General features: G+C 36.7%; 1 protein-coding gene across 7 annotated transcripts in view; it reads left to right on the top strand.

The window, feature by feature from the left end:
- The window catches only part of LOC106880485 (homeobox protein Meis1), a 142,137-nt gene that overhangs the window by 79,780 nt on the left and 42,357 nt on the right, over positions 1–20,000 (top strand). For 4 of the 7 annotated variants that reach the window (XM_089365243.1, XM_089365241.1, XM_089365242.1 and 1 more), the window contains exons 9-11: positions 8,869–8,931; positions 12,973–13,121; positions 18,310–18,386. In XM_089365243.1, coding sequence (XP_089221369.1) covers positions 8,869–8,931; positions 12,973–13,121; positions 18,310–18,386 — 289 coding nt within the window. The remainder of the gene's footprint in view (positions 1–8,868; positions 8,932–12,972; positions 13,122–18,309; positions 18,387–20,000) is intronic. The other 3 variants (XM_089365247.1, XM_089365246.1, XM_089365245.1) reach the window with 1 other exon arrangement.

The raw sequence follows: 20,000 nt of genomic DNA, 5'->3' as shown, positions 1-20,000 counted from the left end.
TTGTTTGCATGACTCTGGGCATGTCCTTTATTGAGACAGCAAGCCACCTGTTGTTCTGGGAGTTGATCTTTTGGTCTTTTTGCAGAAATTCTTGTCATCAGAGAAGAACCACAGCATGTCTGACTCCAAAAGATGTTTCAACTTGTTGATCAGCTTCTTGGTGTGCTTGAGTTACTTTTACCTCCATTGCCTTGGACAGAAATTGTGTCTTCTTCATCTTGTATGAAAGCAGTAAATGTCCTCATGCACAACCAACCTGATGAGCTTCTCATCCATATCTTTCTCTCCTGCAGTGGCCCACATCAACTTAATAGGATCATTATTGATGATCTAGATTTCATTCACAAATTCCAGTGTTCTTTGGCATCAACATTGGGAAAATCTGAAATCTCCTTGTTTGTTCCTCTGGTACAGATTCCAACGTGGACTCCATGCCTCTTCCACAAATTGGAGGGTTCAAAATTTTCTGTTGCCACTTCTTCTGCAAAACAAAACCCAAAAAAAAAAAAAAAAAAAAATGATTAATGTTTTTAAGAAGATAAAGACCATCAGTGAACGTAAAAAATATACGTAAAATTTGCAGTTGAAAATTGCAAATGAATACCATCTGCACCCTGTAGGTTGAGGATGGATGTGAATAAATTTATGAAGAATCTATGCTTATTCCTGTAGCCCAAAGGATATGACACTTAGTTAATCAGAAATTTCAAATGTCAGAAGCACAGAATCCTTCTTGCATGTATACAGATTTATAGATTTAGTTCGTTAAATATACACAAAGTAAGTCTGGTTATGTTAAAAAGAAAATTACTACTGTGGTCTCTGTAAGAATTAAGTAGATTGCAGTGTATCATATTGACAGCAAAGGGATTTCTCCCCAGAATCTGTATCGGGCGAAAAATGTGAAATGCTTGCAGCCATCTTTACCAATGTCACAAAGGACTGCTCTAGCAATGAAGATGAAACTGAAATTTTTCAGCTAGGAAGGTTTTTCTTTCTGCACAGTGGGAAATCTACTGAATATCTGAGTGTTATAAACCATTTCCCATGTAAGAAATAAGATTCTGTGCATGCATGCGCATGTGTGTGAGTGTATGTGTGTTTACATTTATATATATAAGTGTATAAACATGTGAATATATATATAAACATACATACATATGCATATACATATATAAATATACATACGTATACATATCTCTGCTTATATGTATAAATTCATATATATATATATATATATATATATATATATATATATATATATATATATGCACACACACACATGTATACACACACACATATATACACACACATATATATATGCATACATGTACCTATATGTGTATATATGTGTGTGTGTGTGTGCATGTTATTGTGTATGTATATGTGCGTATATGTACATGTGTATGTGTGGTGGTAGGGGGTACATGTTTTGAGGGTAATTTGGGTGATATTTCTGGCAGACCGTGTTATCACACTTACACCTCATTCAGTCACAAATGTACATGGTAATGTGTTATTTGAGGGTGATTTGGTTGATATTTCTAGCAAATCAAGTGGCCATCTAGAAGCAGATGTACACTTACTTGGTATCTTTATCTTTTCTTTTATTTGTTTCAGTCTGCGGTCATGCTGGGGCACCGCCTAGAAGAATGTTTGGTCAAAAGTAGCAACTCCAATACATTTTCTGTTTTTAAGCTTGGTTCTTATTCTACTGATCTCATTTGTTGAACCACCAAGTTATGGGGATGTAAACAAACCAACCAATTGGGAAACAAGGCACACACACACACACACACACATACACACACTTCTTTCAGTTTCCCATCTACCAAATCCCCTCACAAGGTTTGGTCAGCCCAAGCTTATAGTAGAAGACACTTGCCATAAGTGCCATGCATTGGGACTGAACTTGGAACCATGTGGTTGGGAAACATGCTTCTTACCAGACAGCCAACCCTGCTGATGGTGATTTGGCTGGTATTTCCAGCCAGTTCAGAAACTGGGTAGAGGTCTTTTTGCTTGTTACTCATCATCATCATCATTTAACATACGTTATGCATGCTGGGATGGCTTGGACATTTTGACAGGTGCTGGCCAGCCAGAGAGGTGTCAACGTTTCTATTGTTTGTTTTGGTATGGTTTCTATGGTTGGATGCCCCTCTTAATGGTGCAGACACTTTCCCAGCATCAGCACAAGTGCATTTTATGTGGCACTGACATGAGCACTCTATGTGGAACTGACATGAGCACTCCATGTGGCACTGACATGAGTATTCCATGTGGCACTGGCAAGAGTGCATTCCACATGCCACTGGCACAAGTGCATCTTATGTGACACTAGCACCCACAGGACAAAGACCTTTCAGCTGAGAGAGGTAGTGGAGGTATGGTTGTCCAGGTGATGAAAGCTATCCACTACTTCTAAGGATCCCACCACAGGCATTTGAGGAAGTCTTATTTTCTGCGCATTGTTTATTGTATGTACCCACACATTTGCCACACACAATGACTATTTTCTCAATTTACTGTCCCTAAAATTAATTTTGATCAGGTAATGTCCATCATCAGTTTTAGCTACTAATTACCTTCCATTCCTGTTACAGTTTTGTCTCAGACTAACACATGCCATCGAACACATACACATAGCCACTTATGCAATTTCATGAAATTAATAGCTAGCATACAATTTAATCTTGTTTAGCCACCATGATTGTTAACTCTGATTCCATTGGCTATGAATTATGGCTATGGCGGAGAACTGTAAATACTCTTCGATTAAATTATATATTGAATAGACAAAATCTTGGTGCCAAAATATAAAGCAATTTGGCAGAACCCAACTATGTAGCTTCCTTCGTATTTGATTGACCATACCTGATCAATCACTAGCAACTTCTTCACATCTCCATTCATGACCCCTACTGATGTTCTAGCCCTTTTAATACCACTTTAAAATTCCATGTCAATTCTCTATAATTTTTGAAAATTAATTGGAACAATGACAGTGTATTTCTACAAAAATATGGTAACAAAATGGCTAAAGTGATCTAAATTAAAACTTTTCATTAAAATTCTGTGGCAATTTATGTTCTAAACGCCAGTGTAATGATAACTAATTTATTTTACCAAATTCATTATTTTCAAAATTAATTGAAACAGAGGCATTGGATTTCAGCAGAAATATGATAATGAAAGGGTTACTGTAATCTAAACACCTTCCAGCAAAGTTTCATGCTACTTTATGTTGCAAACACCAGCTTAATAATGGCAAGGTTATTTTACCAAATTCTTCATTATTTTCAAAATTAGTTGAAACAAAAGGCAGAGTGTTTCAAGAGAAATATGGTAACAAAAGAATTGATAATAACAAAGTGTATCGCTTTCTGTCTGGCTATCTGTCTCTCTCTGTCTCTCTCTGTCTCTTCTCTCTCTCTCTCCCTTCTATCTCTCCCCCTCTCTCCATACATATATATGTATAGGTATGTAGGTATGTATGTGTGTGTGTGTGTATATATATATATATATATATATATATATATACACTCCTTCCTTCCACATATATGTATAGGCATGTGTATGTATATATAATATACATAATACATGCATGTATGTATTCAATATATGGGTCTATAATTAAATAAATAAATAAATAAATAGATAGATGGGTAGACAGACAGACATATAGACAGACAGACAACCAGATAGATAGATAGAAGAAAAGATAGACAAATTTAGATAGACTTACAAAGACCAGTAAATTTAGATAGATAGATAGATAGATACATACATACATACATACATATGTTTAGATAAATAGATTGATATAAATAGATATATTTAGATAACTAGATAGATAGACAGATGCAGAAATAAACAGATGGAGAGATAAACAGATAGAGCGATAAACAGACAGATAGATAGATAGATAGACAGACAGATAGATAGATAGATAGATAGATAGATAGATAGATAGATTCAAATAGATAAATAGATAGATTTGGAAAGATAGATGGATAGATGGAGTGATATAAGTAAACATATATATAATACACATAATAAATTCATTATACAATATTTTGTTCCTTTGCTAAATGTTATACTGCGATACGAGGAGATATTTTGTTGTTATTTCTATCTCACAGCCCTCACACATTGACTATTTAAGAGGTTCTTGGCTAGGTTTCATGTTCTTTATTTAGTTTAACGATGATGGTGTTTTCTCTCGCTATTAATTTCTGTCTGCAATGTTGTTTTTTTGGGGGGATCAAGTGCTTAGAGTTTTCTCACAAATCCAATTGTGCTTAAGAAAGGATTAGCCTAAATCCTACAACTTCAAAGAAGACCCTTCCTTCTGTATTTTGTTCACAGTTTCCGCTGTAAATTTTTCTTTCGGTGTAGTATGAAACCGAACTAAATCAAAACAGATTAGCTTAATTCATGTTGACGTTTCAGAAAAGAAAAATATAAAACAAAATAAAATAAAGAAATATATATCTTTTTTATCTTGTGTTTGTTTCAGTCGTTAGACTGTGGCCATGCTGGGGCACTGCCTTGAAGAATCTTTTTGTGAAATAAATCAACCCTAGTACTTATTTTTTGTTAAGGTGGGAATTTGTTCTATTGGTCTCTTTTGTTAAGCTGCTAAGTTAAGGGGATGAAAACATAAGCAACACTGGTTGTCAAGTTGAAGTGGTGGACACGTACAAACACATAGATACACACACATAGTTACATATACATGTGTGTGTGTGTGTGTGTTAAATAAAATAAGACAGCATAGCCAAGGCTATGTGCAATTTATAGGACAGTTATAAAGAGAAAGGTAGACTTACAGCTGTTTCTGAGATATTAGGGATATCCCTACATCAGAGACGATATGAGAGGGTTAACTAGAGGGAAATAGTAGAGTTCAATATAAGGAGTTATTTTGGAAAAGGATGGATGTACGAGGTATAAAGGGAAAAAAGAGAACAAAAATAAAACTAAAAGTATATATGGGATGTTACAGCTAGAGTTCCATTATCCAAGGAAAGTGCTGTGTAGAATGGGCATATATGCTTCTTGTCCATGGTATGTGTTGATTCCGATAGGTCTTGGGTCTTCTGGATACTAATACCTCTCATTCATACACACACACACACACACACACACACACACACACACACACACACACATATATATATATATATATATATATATATATATATATATATATATATTGATAGATAAATATAGATGTATATGACAAGCTTCTTTCAATTTCTGTCCATTGAATCCATGCACAAGGCTTTCATTGGCCTGTAGCTATAGTAGAAGACATTTACTTGCCCAAGGTACCACACAATGGGACTAAACCCAGAACCATGTGGTTGGGAAGCAAATTTCTTACCACACAGCCATGCCAGCACCTGTAATGTATATATATTAAGAAAATGAAAAGAAATTCCAATGGAAGATTATTTTCTTTGTAAATTGTAAAATATAGGATGATTACTTAGGTAGGTACAAGGCAAGGGATTTAATGGCGAGAAAGGGAAAGGAAGAAAAGATAGGTGCTCATATGAACCCCAGTACATCATTGGTACTTTATTTTATTGACTGTGGAACATGAAAAGGCAAAGTATCCTAAATGAAATTCTCCCAGGCATTTTGTTCAAGGATTCTGCCAATGTGCTAATAGCAACAACAATAATAATAATAATTGTAATCCTTTTTTCTAAAGGGGAGGTGGCTAGACAATTACGTCGACCCCCAGTGTTTCACTGGTACTTAATTTATTGGCCCTGAAAGAATGAAAGGCAAAGTTGACCTCGGTGGAATTTGAACTCAGAACGTAAAGACAAGCGAAATACCGCACGTTATCTGACATGTTAATGATTCTGCCAGCTCACCGATGATTTCAAATTTTGGCACAAGGCCAACAATTTTTGAGGAGTGGGTTAGTTGATTTTACCAGCCCCCCCCCCCCCCCCGCGTTCAACTGTTACTTATTTTATCGACCCTAAAATGATGAAAAGCAAGTTGGCTTTGGTGAAATTTGAACCCAGAACACAAAGACAAGAAGAATGCAGCTGACCATTTTACTTGGTGACTCTACCAGCTCACCACCTTAATAATAATAATAATAATAATAATAATAATAATAATAATAATAATAATAATAGTCCTTTCTACTATAGGCACAAGGCCTGAAATTTGTGGGAGGGAATAGTCAATTACATCGATTGCAGTGCGTAACTGGTACTTATTTTATTGATGTCAAAAGGATGAAAGACAAAGTTGACCTTGGCAGCATTTGAACTCGGAATGTAAAGACATGAAATGCCACTAAGCATTTTGTCTGGTATGCTAATGATTCTGCCAGCTTGCTGTCTTGATGATGATGATGACGGTGATGGTGTCAATGATGATGATAGTAATAATAATAATAATAATAATAATAATAATAATGATAATGACAAAAACAATAATATTTATAGTAATAATAATAATAATAATAATAATAATAATAATAATAATAATAATGAAAATAATGGTTTCAAATTTTGGCACAAGGCCAGAAATTTTGTGGGTGGAGACAATTACATTGAAACTCCCTCCCCCAGCATTCCAGTGGTACTTATTTTATCAACTCGAAAGCATGAAAGGCAAACTTGACCTTGACATAAACATGGAATAAAGATGGACAAAATGCTGCTGAGCATTTCATCCAACATATTACTGATTCTGCCAGCTCACCACCTCATTACTAATAATAATAATAATAATGATAATCATAATGATAACAATAATATTTATACTAATAATAATGATGATGATGATAATAATGATAATAATCATAATGATAATAATTATTATTATTATAATGGTTTGAAATTTTAGTACAAGGTCTGCAATTCGGGGTTAGGGGACAAATCAGTTACATTGAACCCAGTGCTCAACTGGTACTTCTTTTATTAACCCCGAAAAGCCGCAATCTTATTAAACCCAAATGAATGAAAGGCAAAGTTAACGAGTGGAATTTGAACCCAGAACCTAAAGATGAGCATAATACCACTAGACCTTTTTGCCTAGTGTGCTGACAATTCTTATTTCTTTACTGCCCACAAGGGGCTACACGCAGAGGGGTCAAACAAGGACAGACAAACGGATTAAGTCGATTATATCGACCCCAGTTCGTAACTGGTACTTATTTAATCGACCCCCCCAAAAGGATGAAAGGCAAAGTTGACCTCAGTGGAATTTGAACTCAGAACGTAAAGACAGATGAAGTGCCGCTAAGCATTTTGCCAAGTGTGCTAACGTTTCTGCCAACTCACCACCAGTATAATAATAATAATAATAACAATAATAATAATAATGGTGTTAGTTTCAAATTTTGACACAAGGCCTGAAATTTTGTGGTGGGGGGACTAGTTGATTACATTGACACCAGTATTCCACTGGTACTTATTTTATTGACCCCAAAGGGATGAAAGGCAAAGTTGACATTGACAAGACAATATGCTGCTTAGCATTTTTCCCAGCATGGTAATGATTCTGCCAGCTTGCTGCTATAATAATAGTAATGATGATGATGATGATGATGATTACTTTATGGGTCACAAGGGCCGAACACAAAACAAATGGGGATAACACAACACAAGAGATAAGTGGGGTTTGGACCAATGTCGAATATACAATGAATAACGATAACAATTAACAATATAATAAAACAATAAAAATTCTCCAAAAGTGGGAAGTTTCTCACAAAGTCACCCATGGAACCATACACATCTTTGTTACCCTGACCATCAGGTGCACCTCAGCACGTACCTGTCTCCTTCTCAAATCCTCCAGTTGAATCCTCAGAGCGAGTGTTCAGAGAAGGTCCATTCCCAGGGGCCATCCTTGCCACATTCACCCACCTTTCAACAACAACAATAATAATAATAATCACAATTATGGTAGGGCACTGAATCCTTGATGTGTCCTGGCCAACAAAGAAAACATTGTAGTGAAATTTCTGCAACAGTGAACTCCTAAAAGACAACCAAGAACAAAGTGAATGTTTTGAATATAGTTCACAGATTTAGACCCTGTACAGTCTTTACCACAGAACATACATATACATTCATACATTAAATATATATATGTATATCATCATCATCATTATCATCATTTAACATCAGCTTTCCATGCTAGCATGGGTTGGACGATTTGACTGAGGACTGGTGAACCAGATGGCAACACCAGGCTTTAATCTGATTTTGACTGGATGCCCTTCCTAATGCCAACCACTCCAAGAGTGTAGTGGGTGCTTTTACGTGCCACCAGCACGTGGCCAGTCAGGCAGTACTGGCAACAGCCATGCTCAAAATGGTGTATTTTACATGTCACCTACACAGGAGCCAGTCCAGCAGCACTGTCAACGATCTCGCTTGAATGTCTTTACACGTGCCACTGGCACAAGTGCCAGGAAGGCGACACTGGGCACAGGTGCCATCACTATATATATATATATATTTGAAATGTATGTATGTATGTATGTATACATATATTCATCAACGCATTACACTAAGAAAAATCATGCATGTGCTCACAATGTATTTACACACACACACATATGTATGTATATAAAAATGAATTTATAACGGAATCTATATAATTATGTTAAATTGTTTTCTGCATATCATTTATTACATCTTCTGTTATATATGTTTAGAATAATCTTATTTTTATATATACTTTTTTTCATATTTTGCAAAAATATAAATTTTAATATATATATATATATATATATATATATATATATATATATATATATATATACATATATATACCCTATAGAAACAGAATTTGAAAAATCTGTTTTATTTTATTCAGATGGAACTCAAATGCATAATTTTGCCTCTATGCATGGTCGTGCGTATGGTCATATATATTCTGGTATGTATAATAGGTTTTGCGACTGTATATATAGATATATACATGTATATATAAATCTGTATATGTATATATAAATCTGTATATGTATATATTAATGTAAAACAATGTGTACCATAGTCATATGTATATATAAATATATACATACTTACATATACATTATATACATATAAATGTGTGTGTGTATACATATATATATGCATGTGCTTACATATATATTTATATGTACATATATGTAAATATATTTGCGTATATATAAATATATATATACATCTATTATTATAAATATACACATATCTATATCTGTGTGTGTGTGTGTGTGTATGTATAGTGTATATATATGTATGTGTGTATATATATATATATATATATATATATATATAGTGCGTATTTATATATATATATACATACACACACACATATATATAATATGTATATATGTGTGTGTGTGTGTGTGTGTGTGTATATATACACACATACAGATATACATACTTGTATATATTGATATGTAAATGAATATCTTATGTACGTATATGTATGTATATATCTTATATGTGTATGTTTGTGAGTCAGTGTGTATTTATGTGTACGTTTATGTAAATAATTAAATAATTGTTGTTGTTACTGTTATTCTTTTGTTTTGTTTAAATAAAGTTTTCCTTTGTTCAAAATTACTTAAATAAAATGAACTTTTTCCCATTCTGATATTCTGCCATGATTCTGCAGAAATGGTCTATGTCCTGATTTTTAGAACCGAAGAATTCCTTATGCAGTAATGTGTACTTTGAATTCTAATGCATTATGGTGTAGTGTCTGGAAGATTTAGCATCTTTGTATATTTTGCTGATGCTCTCTCATAGTTTTTCTGTCTCTCTGTGTATACACTCACACCCATGAAAGGAAAGAGAGGAAGATTCTAACAAAGCAAACAGTTTCCAAAAAAAAAAGACCATTATATTTTGGGCACAAAGGCATATCTACCAAAGGAAGCATTCCAAGGAAGGTATATTGATCCACCACCTCAACCTATAAACCGATAGTCGATCGAAAATGGGCAAGTGGCTACAATAAATACATCATGGTGACTATCACTAACATCATAAAGTACACACTATCAACACCATCTTCCACTGCCACTATCACATGAAAATATGCCAAAACAACCCTGACAAATACTTGGAGAGTTGCTGCTGCTAACCCAAACACCAAGTAGTTTGAAATTTAATAGTGAGATTGATGTAAATACACATTTCTTGGATTGCTTCTGAAGACAGGCTTTGCACCCAGAATATAAAGGTTTCCTTGTAAACTTTTCTGCATTGTTAGAAGATTTCTTAGTTCTCATCGATCACTGGGAACAAGTGCTCAGCACTGCAAGAATGGATAAAAATTCTTTATTTATGGGTTAAGGCTACCATTGGTTTCATGTTAATGGAGAAATCCCTTTACAATTATCAGACCTGTTACATTGGTCATTGGTATTTGTCTCCATCTTAAATTAAAACACAATAAAATCTGATGTTCCATGTGGTAGGCTTGTCTCTCAAAACCAATGATAGACTAAACCCATAAATAAAGTATGTCTGTGTGGGGGGCTGGGGAGATATACACATATACCTGCATACACACACATGTGTCCATAACTTATCTTTGCATCTTTAACAATTTATTGTATCTATTGTGTGCAACCAATGGAACCCAGGTGGAAGTATTTTGATATTTCTAATAAAACTTTATTTGCCTTTATTTTTCAATAAACTCTGTGGAGTTATTCTTATTTTTCCTGAATATTTCAAATTGAAAATGTAAATTTATGGACAATGTGTGTGTGTACTGAGAGAGAGAGAGAGAGAGAGAGAGAGAGAAAGCATAATGCTAAAAATCACATGTGGGTGTGGTATATATATATATATATATAAAGAGAGAGAGAGAGAGAGAGGCACAGCCATGGCTGAGTGGTAAGAAATTTGTCTCCCACCCACATTGTTTTGAGTTCAGTCTCACTGCATGGTACCTTGGGCAGGTGTCTTCAACTATAGCCTCAGGCCAACCAGGGCCTTGAGAGTGGATTTGTTAGACAGAATACGAAAGAAGCCTATTGTATATGTATGTATGTATGTCTTTGTGTGAGAGGATGTCCCCTACCACCACTTGACAGCTAGCGTTGGTATGTTTACGTCCCAGTAACTTAGCAGTTCAGCAAAAGAGACTGATTGAATAAGTATCAGGCTTAAAAGACAATAATCACTGGGGTTGATTCATTCAACTAAAAATTCTTGAAGGCTCTGTGTCCCAGGATTGCCATAGTCTGAGCGAAACACACACACAGACACATGATGGGCTTTTAGTTTCTGTCTGCCAGATCCACTCATCAGGTTTTGATTTACTTGGGGATAACATATAAAATTTTAATTGGGCAACATTCATATAATGTTTATGTTGTATTGATTGCAAAGTATACTCAGTATCACCCCATGGTTGCTTTGCGTAGTTTAGAAGTGAAGGAATGGCATTCCTAAAGGCATCCCATATTAGAGACCATATCAAAGTTGGCATTTGAACTCGGTGTGACACTGGGCCTTGTTGGATCTTTGCAAACCATCCAACCCTGCTAGCATGAAAAATGGACAATAACTGTTTAACATTCAGATTTCTTTGTCAAATGTATTGCTTATTTAGTCACATTGTTTTGAATTAATCTTGCATTATCTCATAGGTGTCAGATGCAGATAGTGTGGATGTTACTTTTAGAAAGGCACTGTTGGACAAGTGTGAGAGGCTGGATATGGCTGGTTTAAATGCTAAAGGGTTAAATGATGAATTTGAACTGCAGAATAAAGAATCCTGACTAGAAAGACAGGATTATTGTTCTCACACCTGGCCTGAATTCAGATCTTGCATTGTTTTTAAAGGCCTGATATATCTCTGATTCAGAACAGACGATTGTGGGAACTGCTAAAGCTTTTAATCTGGAGGAGGCTTTCCAATGTCTATTCCAGATCTTAACATCTTTTGCAATAACACTGGTGAGAAAGAGTAACAAAACATGGGGGCATGTTACAACATAGGCTTTAGATACACTGTGTTTCATGAACGAACTTGTTCAACAAAAGTATAATAATCACAACAACAACAATAATAATAATAATAATAATAATAATAATAGTAATAATAATTCTTTCTACTATAAGCACAAGGCCTGAAACATTGGGGGAGAGAGATAGTTGATTACATCAACCCCAGTGTTTCACTGGTTCTTAATTTATCGACCCTGAAAGGATGACAGGCAAAGTTGACCTCGACAGAATTTGAAGGATGAAATGCCACTAAACATTTTGCCTGGCATGCTAACAATTCTACCAGCTCACTGCCTTAATAATAATAATAATAATAATAATAATAATAATAATAATAATAATTATATTAATGGTTTCAAATTTTGGCACAAGGCCAGTAATTTCAGGGGAAAGGGTACGTTGATTGCATTGACCTCAATAAATTTGGACTGAGAATGTAAGCAAGGATGAAATGCTGCCAGACATTTTGCCTGGTGTGCTAACAGTTCTGCTAGCTCACCATCTTGATGGTAATAATAATAATAACAATAATAATAATAGTAATAGTAATAATATGGTGATGATGATAATATTGATTTCAAATTTTGGCACAAGGTCAGCAAGTTTGTGGGAATGGGGCAAAGTCTTTTACATCGACTCCAGTGATCTTGATTTTATTGATCCCCAAAAAGATGAAGGGCAGAGTTGACCTTGGTGAAATTTGAACTCAGAATAATGTAAAGACGGACAAAATACTGCAAAGTATATTTGCTCAACGTGCTAACAATCTGCCAGTTTGCTGCCTTATTAATGATGATGATGATGATGTTGATACAGACCAATTAATGTTTTTAAGTTAAGAACTATTGAAGTGTGATTTCATTAAGTATTGTATTCCTGTCTGTGTAGGTCTTACAACTAAGCTTTTAACTTAAGTTTTTTTTGTCTTTTGTTTTCAATTAAACTTTTATTCTGCCTTCTTAATTAGGTGATGGGCTCGACAACAGTATTGGTTCAGGTGAAGGAACTGCAGACGAAGAATCAGAAGACAGGAACCCTAAAAGACAAAAGAAGCGAGGGATATTTCCCAAAGTTGCCACCAATATAATGAGAGCTTGGTTATTTCAACATTTAACAGTAAGTGTGTATTTTAGTTATTAAATAATGTTGTTGTTGTTGTCACAGGTCAGAGTCAGTCCACTAGACCTACGGTTAAAGATGTTACACCTGTGACCATCCTGTCTTATATTCATTGAAGATGGCAGCAATTTATCTCCCCTTTAGCAATATAAACAAATGTGTAAGAGCGAATATGAGACTTCCTCTCATGCCAACTACCACAGTATAGTTTGTTCTAACAGTACATCCATGTGTAAGCAAGAATAAATATTTACCTTTTGTAGTTCTATGTATTGCTGGGGTGGGGGTGGGGTAAATCACTGCTATCTGTAATGGTCAAGTTGACAAGACCAAGAAAGATCAAAATCATGTTATCTGGTGGTCTGGGTGCTTGAGGTGGTAGGGATTTATCTCCCCCTGCCAGTGATGTAAACAAAAGTGCATTTTGTAGTAAAAGTCAAGATAGGAACTTCTCTCGTGATATCTACCAAAGTATAGTTTGTTCTAAGAGAACATCCACTTTTTAAGTGGGGATAGATGTTACTTCTGAAGTATCAAACTGTTCCAGCTGTAAACCTTCCATTATTTTATCGGATATAGATTGCCTCCTTTAATATGTCCTTCCTTTCTAAGACGATGGAAGACATATGGCTGTTATTTCCAACCAAGCAGCTGAGTACGCAAAAAAGCTCTCTCTCTCTCCTATTGGCTCGTCAAAGAAACCTCGAAATATCATAGGTCTTTTCTCCTATCAAACAACGGATTAAATTGTGCCCGTCACTGTTTCTTTTCAGATTCTGTATGTGAATAACATGTTCCCTTTCTTCTTTGTCACCTCTTTCTCCTTCTTCTTCCTTTTCTTTCTCTACCTCCTCCTCCTCTTCCTCCCCCTTCTCTCCCTTCCTTCCTCTCACTTTCTTTATGTCACTTCCTCGCGCCCCACCCCCATTTTCTGCTAGACAGAGCAAAGTGTTTAACAAAGGATATCGTTGACTTCATGAAATCCAGATTAAAATAATCAGAAAAACTCAGTTAAAAATTACAGGACTTTAGCGTCTTACCCATCACTGTCAAGTCTTTTACTGGCAGGAAAAGAAAAACGTCTTTGTTTTGTTATTATTATTATTATTATTATTATTATTATTATTATTATTATTATTATTATTATTATTATTACTGGTTTGTATTCTTGATGGATGGATCCCTTCCACGCCACAAGGAGATTTTGAAACTAAGCTCCAAAACTAACACACACACATACACACACACACACACACACACACACACACACACGCACATACACGTACACATACACACACTCACACTTACACGCATGCTCGTACAGACACGCGTATGCTCACCACGCGCATGCAAATACCCGCCATCTGTAATACTGGTGTCACTCATGCAAATGTGCATTTCTTACAAAATACCATTGAGATTTGAAGAGATGGAACAAAGGCTGCGGGGGGGGGGGAGCTGAAAGAGAGAGTGATGGGTGTGTGTGTGAGCTGCGCGCGCGCGTATGCGTCCACCATTGCGGCATTGGCTTTGCTCTAACTGCAGTCAGTTATAACCGCCTTGTCGATAGATTCTTGCATAGCTAAATGCCCTTTGTATCCACACACACATACACACACACACACACACACACACACACACACGCACGCACGCACGCACGCACACGCACACACGCATATGTATATATAGGCACAAGAATGGCTGTGTTACAAGACGTTTGCTTCTCAACCATATGGTTCTGGGTTCCGTTCCACTGCGTAGCACCTTGGGCAAGTGTCCTCTGCTAAAATAGCCTCGAGCCGAATCAGAGCCTTGTGAGTGAATTTAGAAAACGGAAACTGAAAGAAGCCCGCCGTGTGTGCATATATATATGTGTATATTATATATATATTCCGTAAATTGAAGCAACTAAAATACAATAACATGCTCAAGGATACTACGTGTCGTCCAGTCTCCAGGTATTAGAACCTAAAATAAACCCAATTAAAAAATTTAATTGTACGCGGTAATGAGTTATATTTAGTTTATCTTATCTCATCTTTTTACGCAAATTCCAGTGCGTTCCAGTCTGAAGCCAGTTGATATTCAAACGATATTACTTTCATGCTAGCCATGTCATGTGTCTAATAAACGAATAGATTTATTACTTCAATATGGGATAGTTTTCCTTGGAAACATGTATCATTTCTCGATGGTTATTTCCTTCGACAATCTCTTTTGCTAAATCTTCAAATATATCCATTTACACGGTGCAGACCTTCAGTAAAAATTTCGTATCGTTATCACCATCAATACTAAATCAGTTTGTGATATAAGAGGCTATGATTTTGCAGAAAAGTAATTGTCTCGTGTAATTAACCGTTAATTATTCTGTCATCTATTAATGTTCAATACTCTTGGGCACCTGATACCTTTGCTTTATTCATGCTATTTATAAACGAATTAACGAATATTTGGTGAATCGGATATAAATAATGAGAGCATTAAATTTGCTTTTTGTAGAAGTATCTTATCTCGTCTATATTCTAATATGATTGGTTTTTATTTTTCGTTTCTTAATAGTTACATATTGCAGAAATGGTTTCTTCATCGTTGGTGGTCCTCAATTGCAACACGTTCTTAGAACATAATTTCTTGTTACATTAATTGCGGTATTCATTAAAGCAAGCAAAGAAACATACAGACAACGTATATGACACGTGCAGAGAGTCTAATTTTTACACACCAAATGCATTTTCACGGTGCCGTGGTGTGTCTTCGATCGCTCCTAACTGTGAAAACAGCTATGAAGAGAGTTGACGTCAATGAGAGATCCAATCACTCTGAAGATGGCACGAGTAGACAACGTCCTGGCAGTTCTGACGTCTGTGACACTGTCCAATTGGCGGTAAATCTGACTGCATTTATAGAGTGTGTTCACGGAGAGTCTAGACGAGCCACCGAGCAATCATATGAACAACAGCCGTTGACTGGATAACCATTGGGTTTGCCCTCGCGATTTGTGATTTCTATGTGGCAAAACGCAAGGTCGAATCCGATTGTTACAAGCTCTTTCACTTTTTGGCCTAGAAAACATGGATTTTCGACCGGGTGCTATAGTTTGCATGTAAGTGCATGTAAAACGCACTTTTGTAGGTAAGTGAGGTGGACAGAAAAACTGAGAAGGTAGTGAGCTGCTCAACGCATTTGACATCTTAATTATATAATGAAAAACTACTTTAGTAAGTTACGAAATTCTTACGTTCTCTGGATTTCCTGTCATTCAGACCGCTTCAATCGTCCCAACTGACAAACTGGGAAAGGAGTTGGCGCGGAAGATGGCGAGGGAGATGCGCTATGTCTGTATGTCACCTATGACTGCTTGACAACCGGTGTTGTTGTGTTTACGTCTCCGTAACTTAGAGGTTCAGCAACAGAAAGCACTACAATAAGTATCAGGCTTTAAAAGAAGTACAAAGGTCGATTCATTCGACCAAAGATTCTTCAACGCAGTGCCCCAGCATGGCCGTAGTCCAATGACTGAAACAAGTATAAGATAAAAGATAGAAGTACATTTCGAATACCAAGCTGCGTTTTTCATGCTATAAAAAGCGGTTAACACTTTTACTTTCGCGGCGTCCTGGAAATGGAGAAGCGCCCGAAGATGTACATATCTATCCTTAAAGCAGCAAATTGTGATTTGTAGGAGAGTTAAGCTATTATTTCTAGTGTGTCGAACGACCATTTAACCCTTCTGTATCTGGATTATCCTGTGAAATGTCATGCTTATTTATTCACATTGATTTATTATTAATCATGCATTATTGTATGCTTTTGATGATGAGATTTGCTTGTTTTATAAACTGACATTGTAGGATGGGTGTAAGAGGCCAGATCTGGCAAGTTTAAACATAACAGGTAGAACGGGCCTGAATGCTACAGGGTTAATGACGTTTCTTGTGGCTCATGTGAGTGTGCACGTGTATGTGTGTGTGTATGTATTCATGTAAACGAGGCTATATTTGTGTTAAGGGGAAGGCGTGTCTAAGGTGAGTGCGCGCGCGCGCTTTCCTTCTGGCTTTCCACAAATTGGCTACAGTCATGTGCTAAGTCCCTCGACGCAGGCATAAAAATTTCTTTCTTTTTTCTTTTTCTTTTTTTTTTTTTTTTGTTCACGCCAGCAAATTGTGTTTACTTTGGTGAGTGAGGCTGCTAACCTTTGACACAGAATCAACGCAAATTCACAAAATTAACAAACGAAGATATAACGACATATTTACACGGCAAAATAATTGCAATGGAGCTACTGAAAGAATTGTATAGAGGCGGGATGCATAGGGTAGGATGGGCCTTTGGGTGATATTCATAGGGAAAAAGGAAAAAAAAAAAAAAAGAACTAGTATAACAAAGCATATGTATATGTGTGTATGTATGTATATATATATGTGTGTGTTTGCGCGCGCGTCTGTGTATAAAGCACTAACACAATTATGGAATAAAGGGCTGCTACAACGAACCGTGTTATGTGGTATTTTAAGAGATATTTGAATAGGGTTAGCTATTGTTGCCATATCTTGTGTGTGATTATAAATTTGGTTGCTTGCTCTTGTCGTTGTCGGCAGCGGCGGCGGCGTTGTTGTTTTTATTTAGCCGCAGGACGGCTCTGATTTTTAACCAAGTCCTACGATCAAAAGGCGTTCTAACCATGACCATCGTCGGTCACGATGTTCATTTCACACATCATTTTTTTATAGGATGAATCGTTATGTGCTGGGCAAAATGCTGAATGGTATTTAGTCTGCCTTTTACGTTCCGAGTTCAATGCAAACAACTTACCCCATCCGCCGAAATTGCTGGCCTTGTGCAGAAAATTGGAAACTCTTATTATTCATGATGATGATGATGATGATGATGATGATCGTTACTGTGCCGGGTTAATTGCTTGGGGGAATTTCGTCCGTCTTTACGTTCTGAAGTCGACTTTGCCTTTTATCCTTTTTGGGGTCGATAAAGTAAGTACCTGTTGATGAGCACTGGGTGAAGTTTATTCTAACAGAACATCCACGATTTTTAGTGGGCATAAATATTACCTTTTGGTATTATTCCTGCATCTGTCACTTATGAATACTTTTTAACAAGCTAACGGAATAATTGCATGGTTTCATATGATTTTTTAAAAATAAAAATTGTTTCGATTTTCTTGTAGCACCCATATCCATCAGAGGAACAGAAAAAACAGCTTGCTCAAGACACTGGACTTACCATTTTACAAGTCAATAATTGGTGAGTAAATCTTTCATTTTCTTTTACTTGTTTCAGTCATTAGACTGCGCCCATGCTGAGGCACCGTCTTGGAGAGTTTTAGTCGTGCTTATCGACCTCGTACTTATTAATTAATTAATTAATTACTTTATTTTTATTTTGTTAAGTCTGGTACTTATTGTATCGTCTCTTTTCGCGAATCGTTGTCAACACCGGTTGACAATCGGCGGTAGCAGACAGACACAGACATAAAGACGCATACACATACAAGACGGGTTTTCTTTCAGTTTCCCTTTACCAAGTCCAGTCACAAACTTTTGGCCAACCCGAGCTTGTAGTTGTAGACACTTGCCCAAGGTGTCACACAGTGGAATTGAACACGGAATCTTGCGGTTGGGAAAGCAAGCTTCTTACCACACAGCCACGCTTGCCACTATGAATTCCTTCCTTTATTCGCACATTACTCAATAATGCCTTTCTTGTCTAATAGTGGTGAGGTTGTGTGGCCCAGTGGTTTAGATGTTGTACGCACGATTGTAAGGTCGTGGTTTCGATTTCCGAATGGGGCGTTGTGTTTGTTGTGTTCTTGAGCAAAAGACTTTTCCTCTCCTGCTGCTGCAGTCCATTCAGCTAGCAAACGTGAATAATCTTGCGATGAACTGGCGTCCTATCCAGGTGGCGATCACTTGTACTCCATATAAACCGGATTTCTTTCAGAAATAGGGACTCAAAAACGAAGAGAGAACATTTTGCTGCATGTCTTTACAAGTGACAGAAAATGTCTTAAGACAGTGGAAGAATAGCGGTAGCGTTATCGCGGAGAATAACGAGTAATACTTGTTGAACAACCTCTCCACTTTGCGGAGGTTCATTTCTCCGCTGCGTCCCGCGGTAATGACCGCGATGGCGTTGCCTCGCAGAATGGCCAGCAGCACTCGCTGCAACAGCGCCGAGCGGGTCTGATTTCTCAAAAGGGCCACCGTTATTCTGACTTTGTGTTGGAAATCGGTAGTACGGGGGTCGGGGTCAGACGAGGTGTTAGTGGTAAACCAGACGGCTGGCGCTTAATTTTATATCTTTACCAACTAACGCGTGCGCGATCAGCAACAGATATAGAACTGGTCTTCATTAAAAGGATGCCTCGTTAGACATATGGCTGTCGACTCTATTAAATTTCGTTAATGGTTTTCACAGGTGTGGTTGTTGTTGTTGCTGGTTGTGGTGGTCGTCGTGAAGGCGGGGTTTGGTCTTGAAGGCACGCACACATGTCAGACCACGTACTTAAGTTTATGCTGGATGCATGATAGGATAACATTTTTCTCTTTACCTTCCTTTTCTTGTTTCAGTCATAACACTGCGGCCATGCTGGGGCACCGCCTTGAAAAATTCCTAGTGGAATGAATGGGACTCAGGACTGTTTTTTTTGTTTTTTTTTTCTAAACCTCTTAAGCCTGGTCTCTATCGGTCTCTATTGCCGAACCGCTAATTTTACTGGGACGTAAATACACCGATACTAGTCGTCAAACTGTGATGGGAGGCACGTGCGCGCGCACACGCACACACACACACACACACACGCGCACGCACACATGTCTACACACAGACATATAACCCACTATCACTACACTTTTGAGG

The sequence above is a fragment of the Octopus bimaculoides genome, chromosome Z (genome assembly GCF_046866305.1).
Source record: "Octopus bimaculoides isolate indiv1 chromosome Z, ASM4686630v1, whole genome shotgun sequence".
Taxonomy (NCBI): domain Eukaryota; kingdom Metazoa; phylum Mollusca; class Cephalopoda; order Octopoda; family Octopodidae; genus Octopus; species Octopus bimaculoides.
Note: the sequence above shows the minus strand (reverse complement) of the source record. Positions and strands in the feature narration are given on the sequence as shown.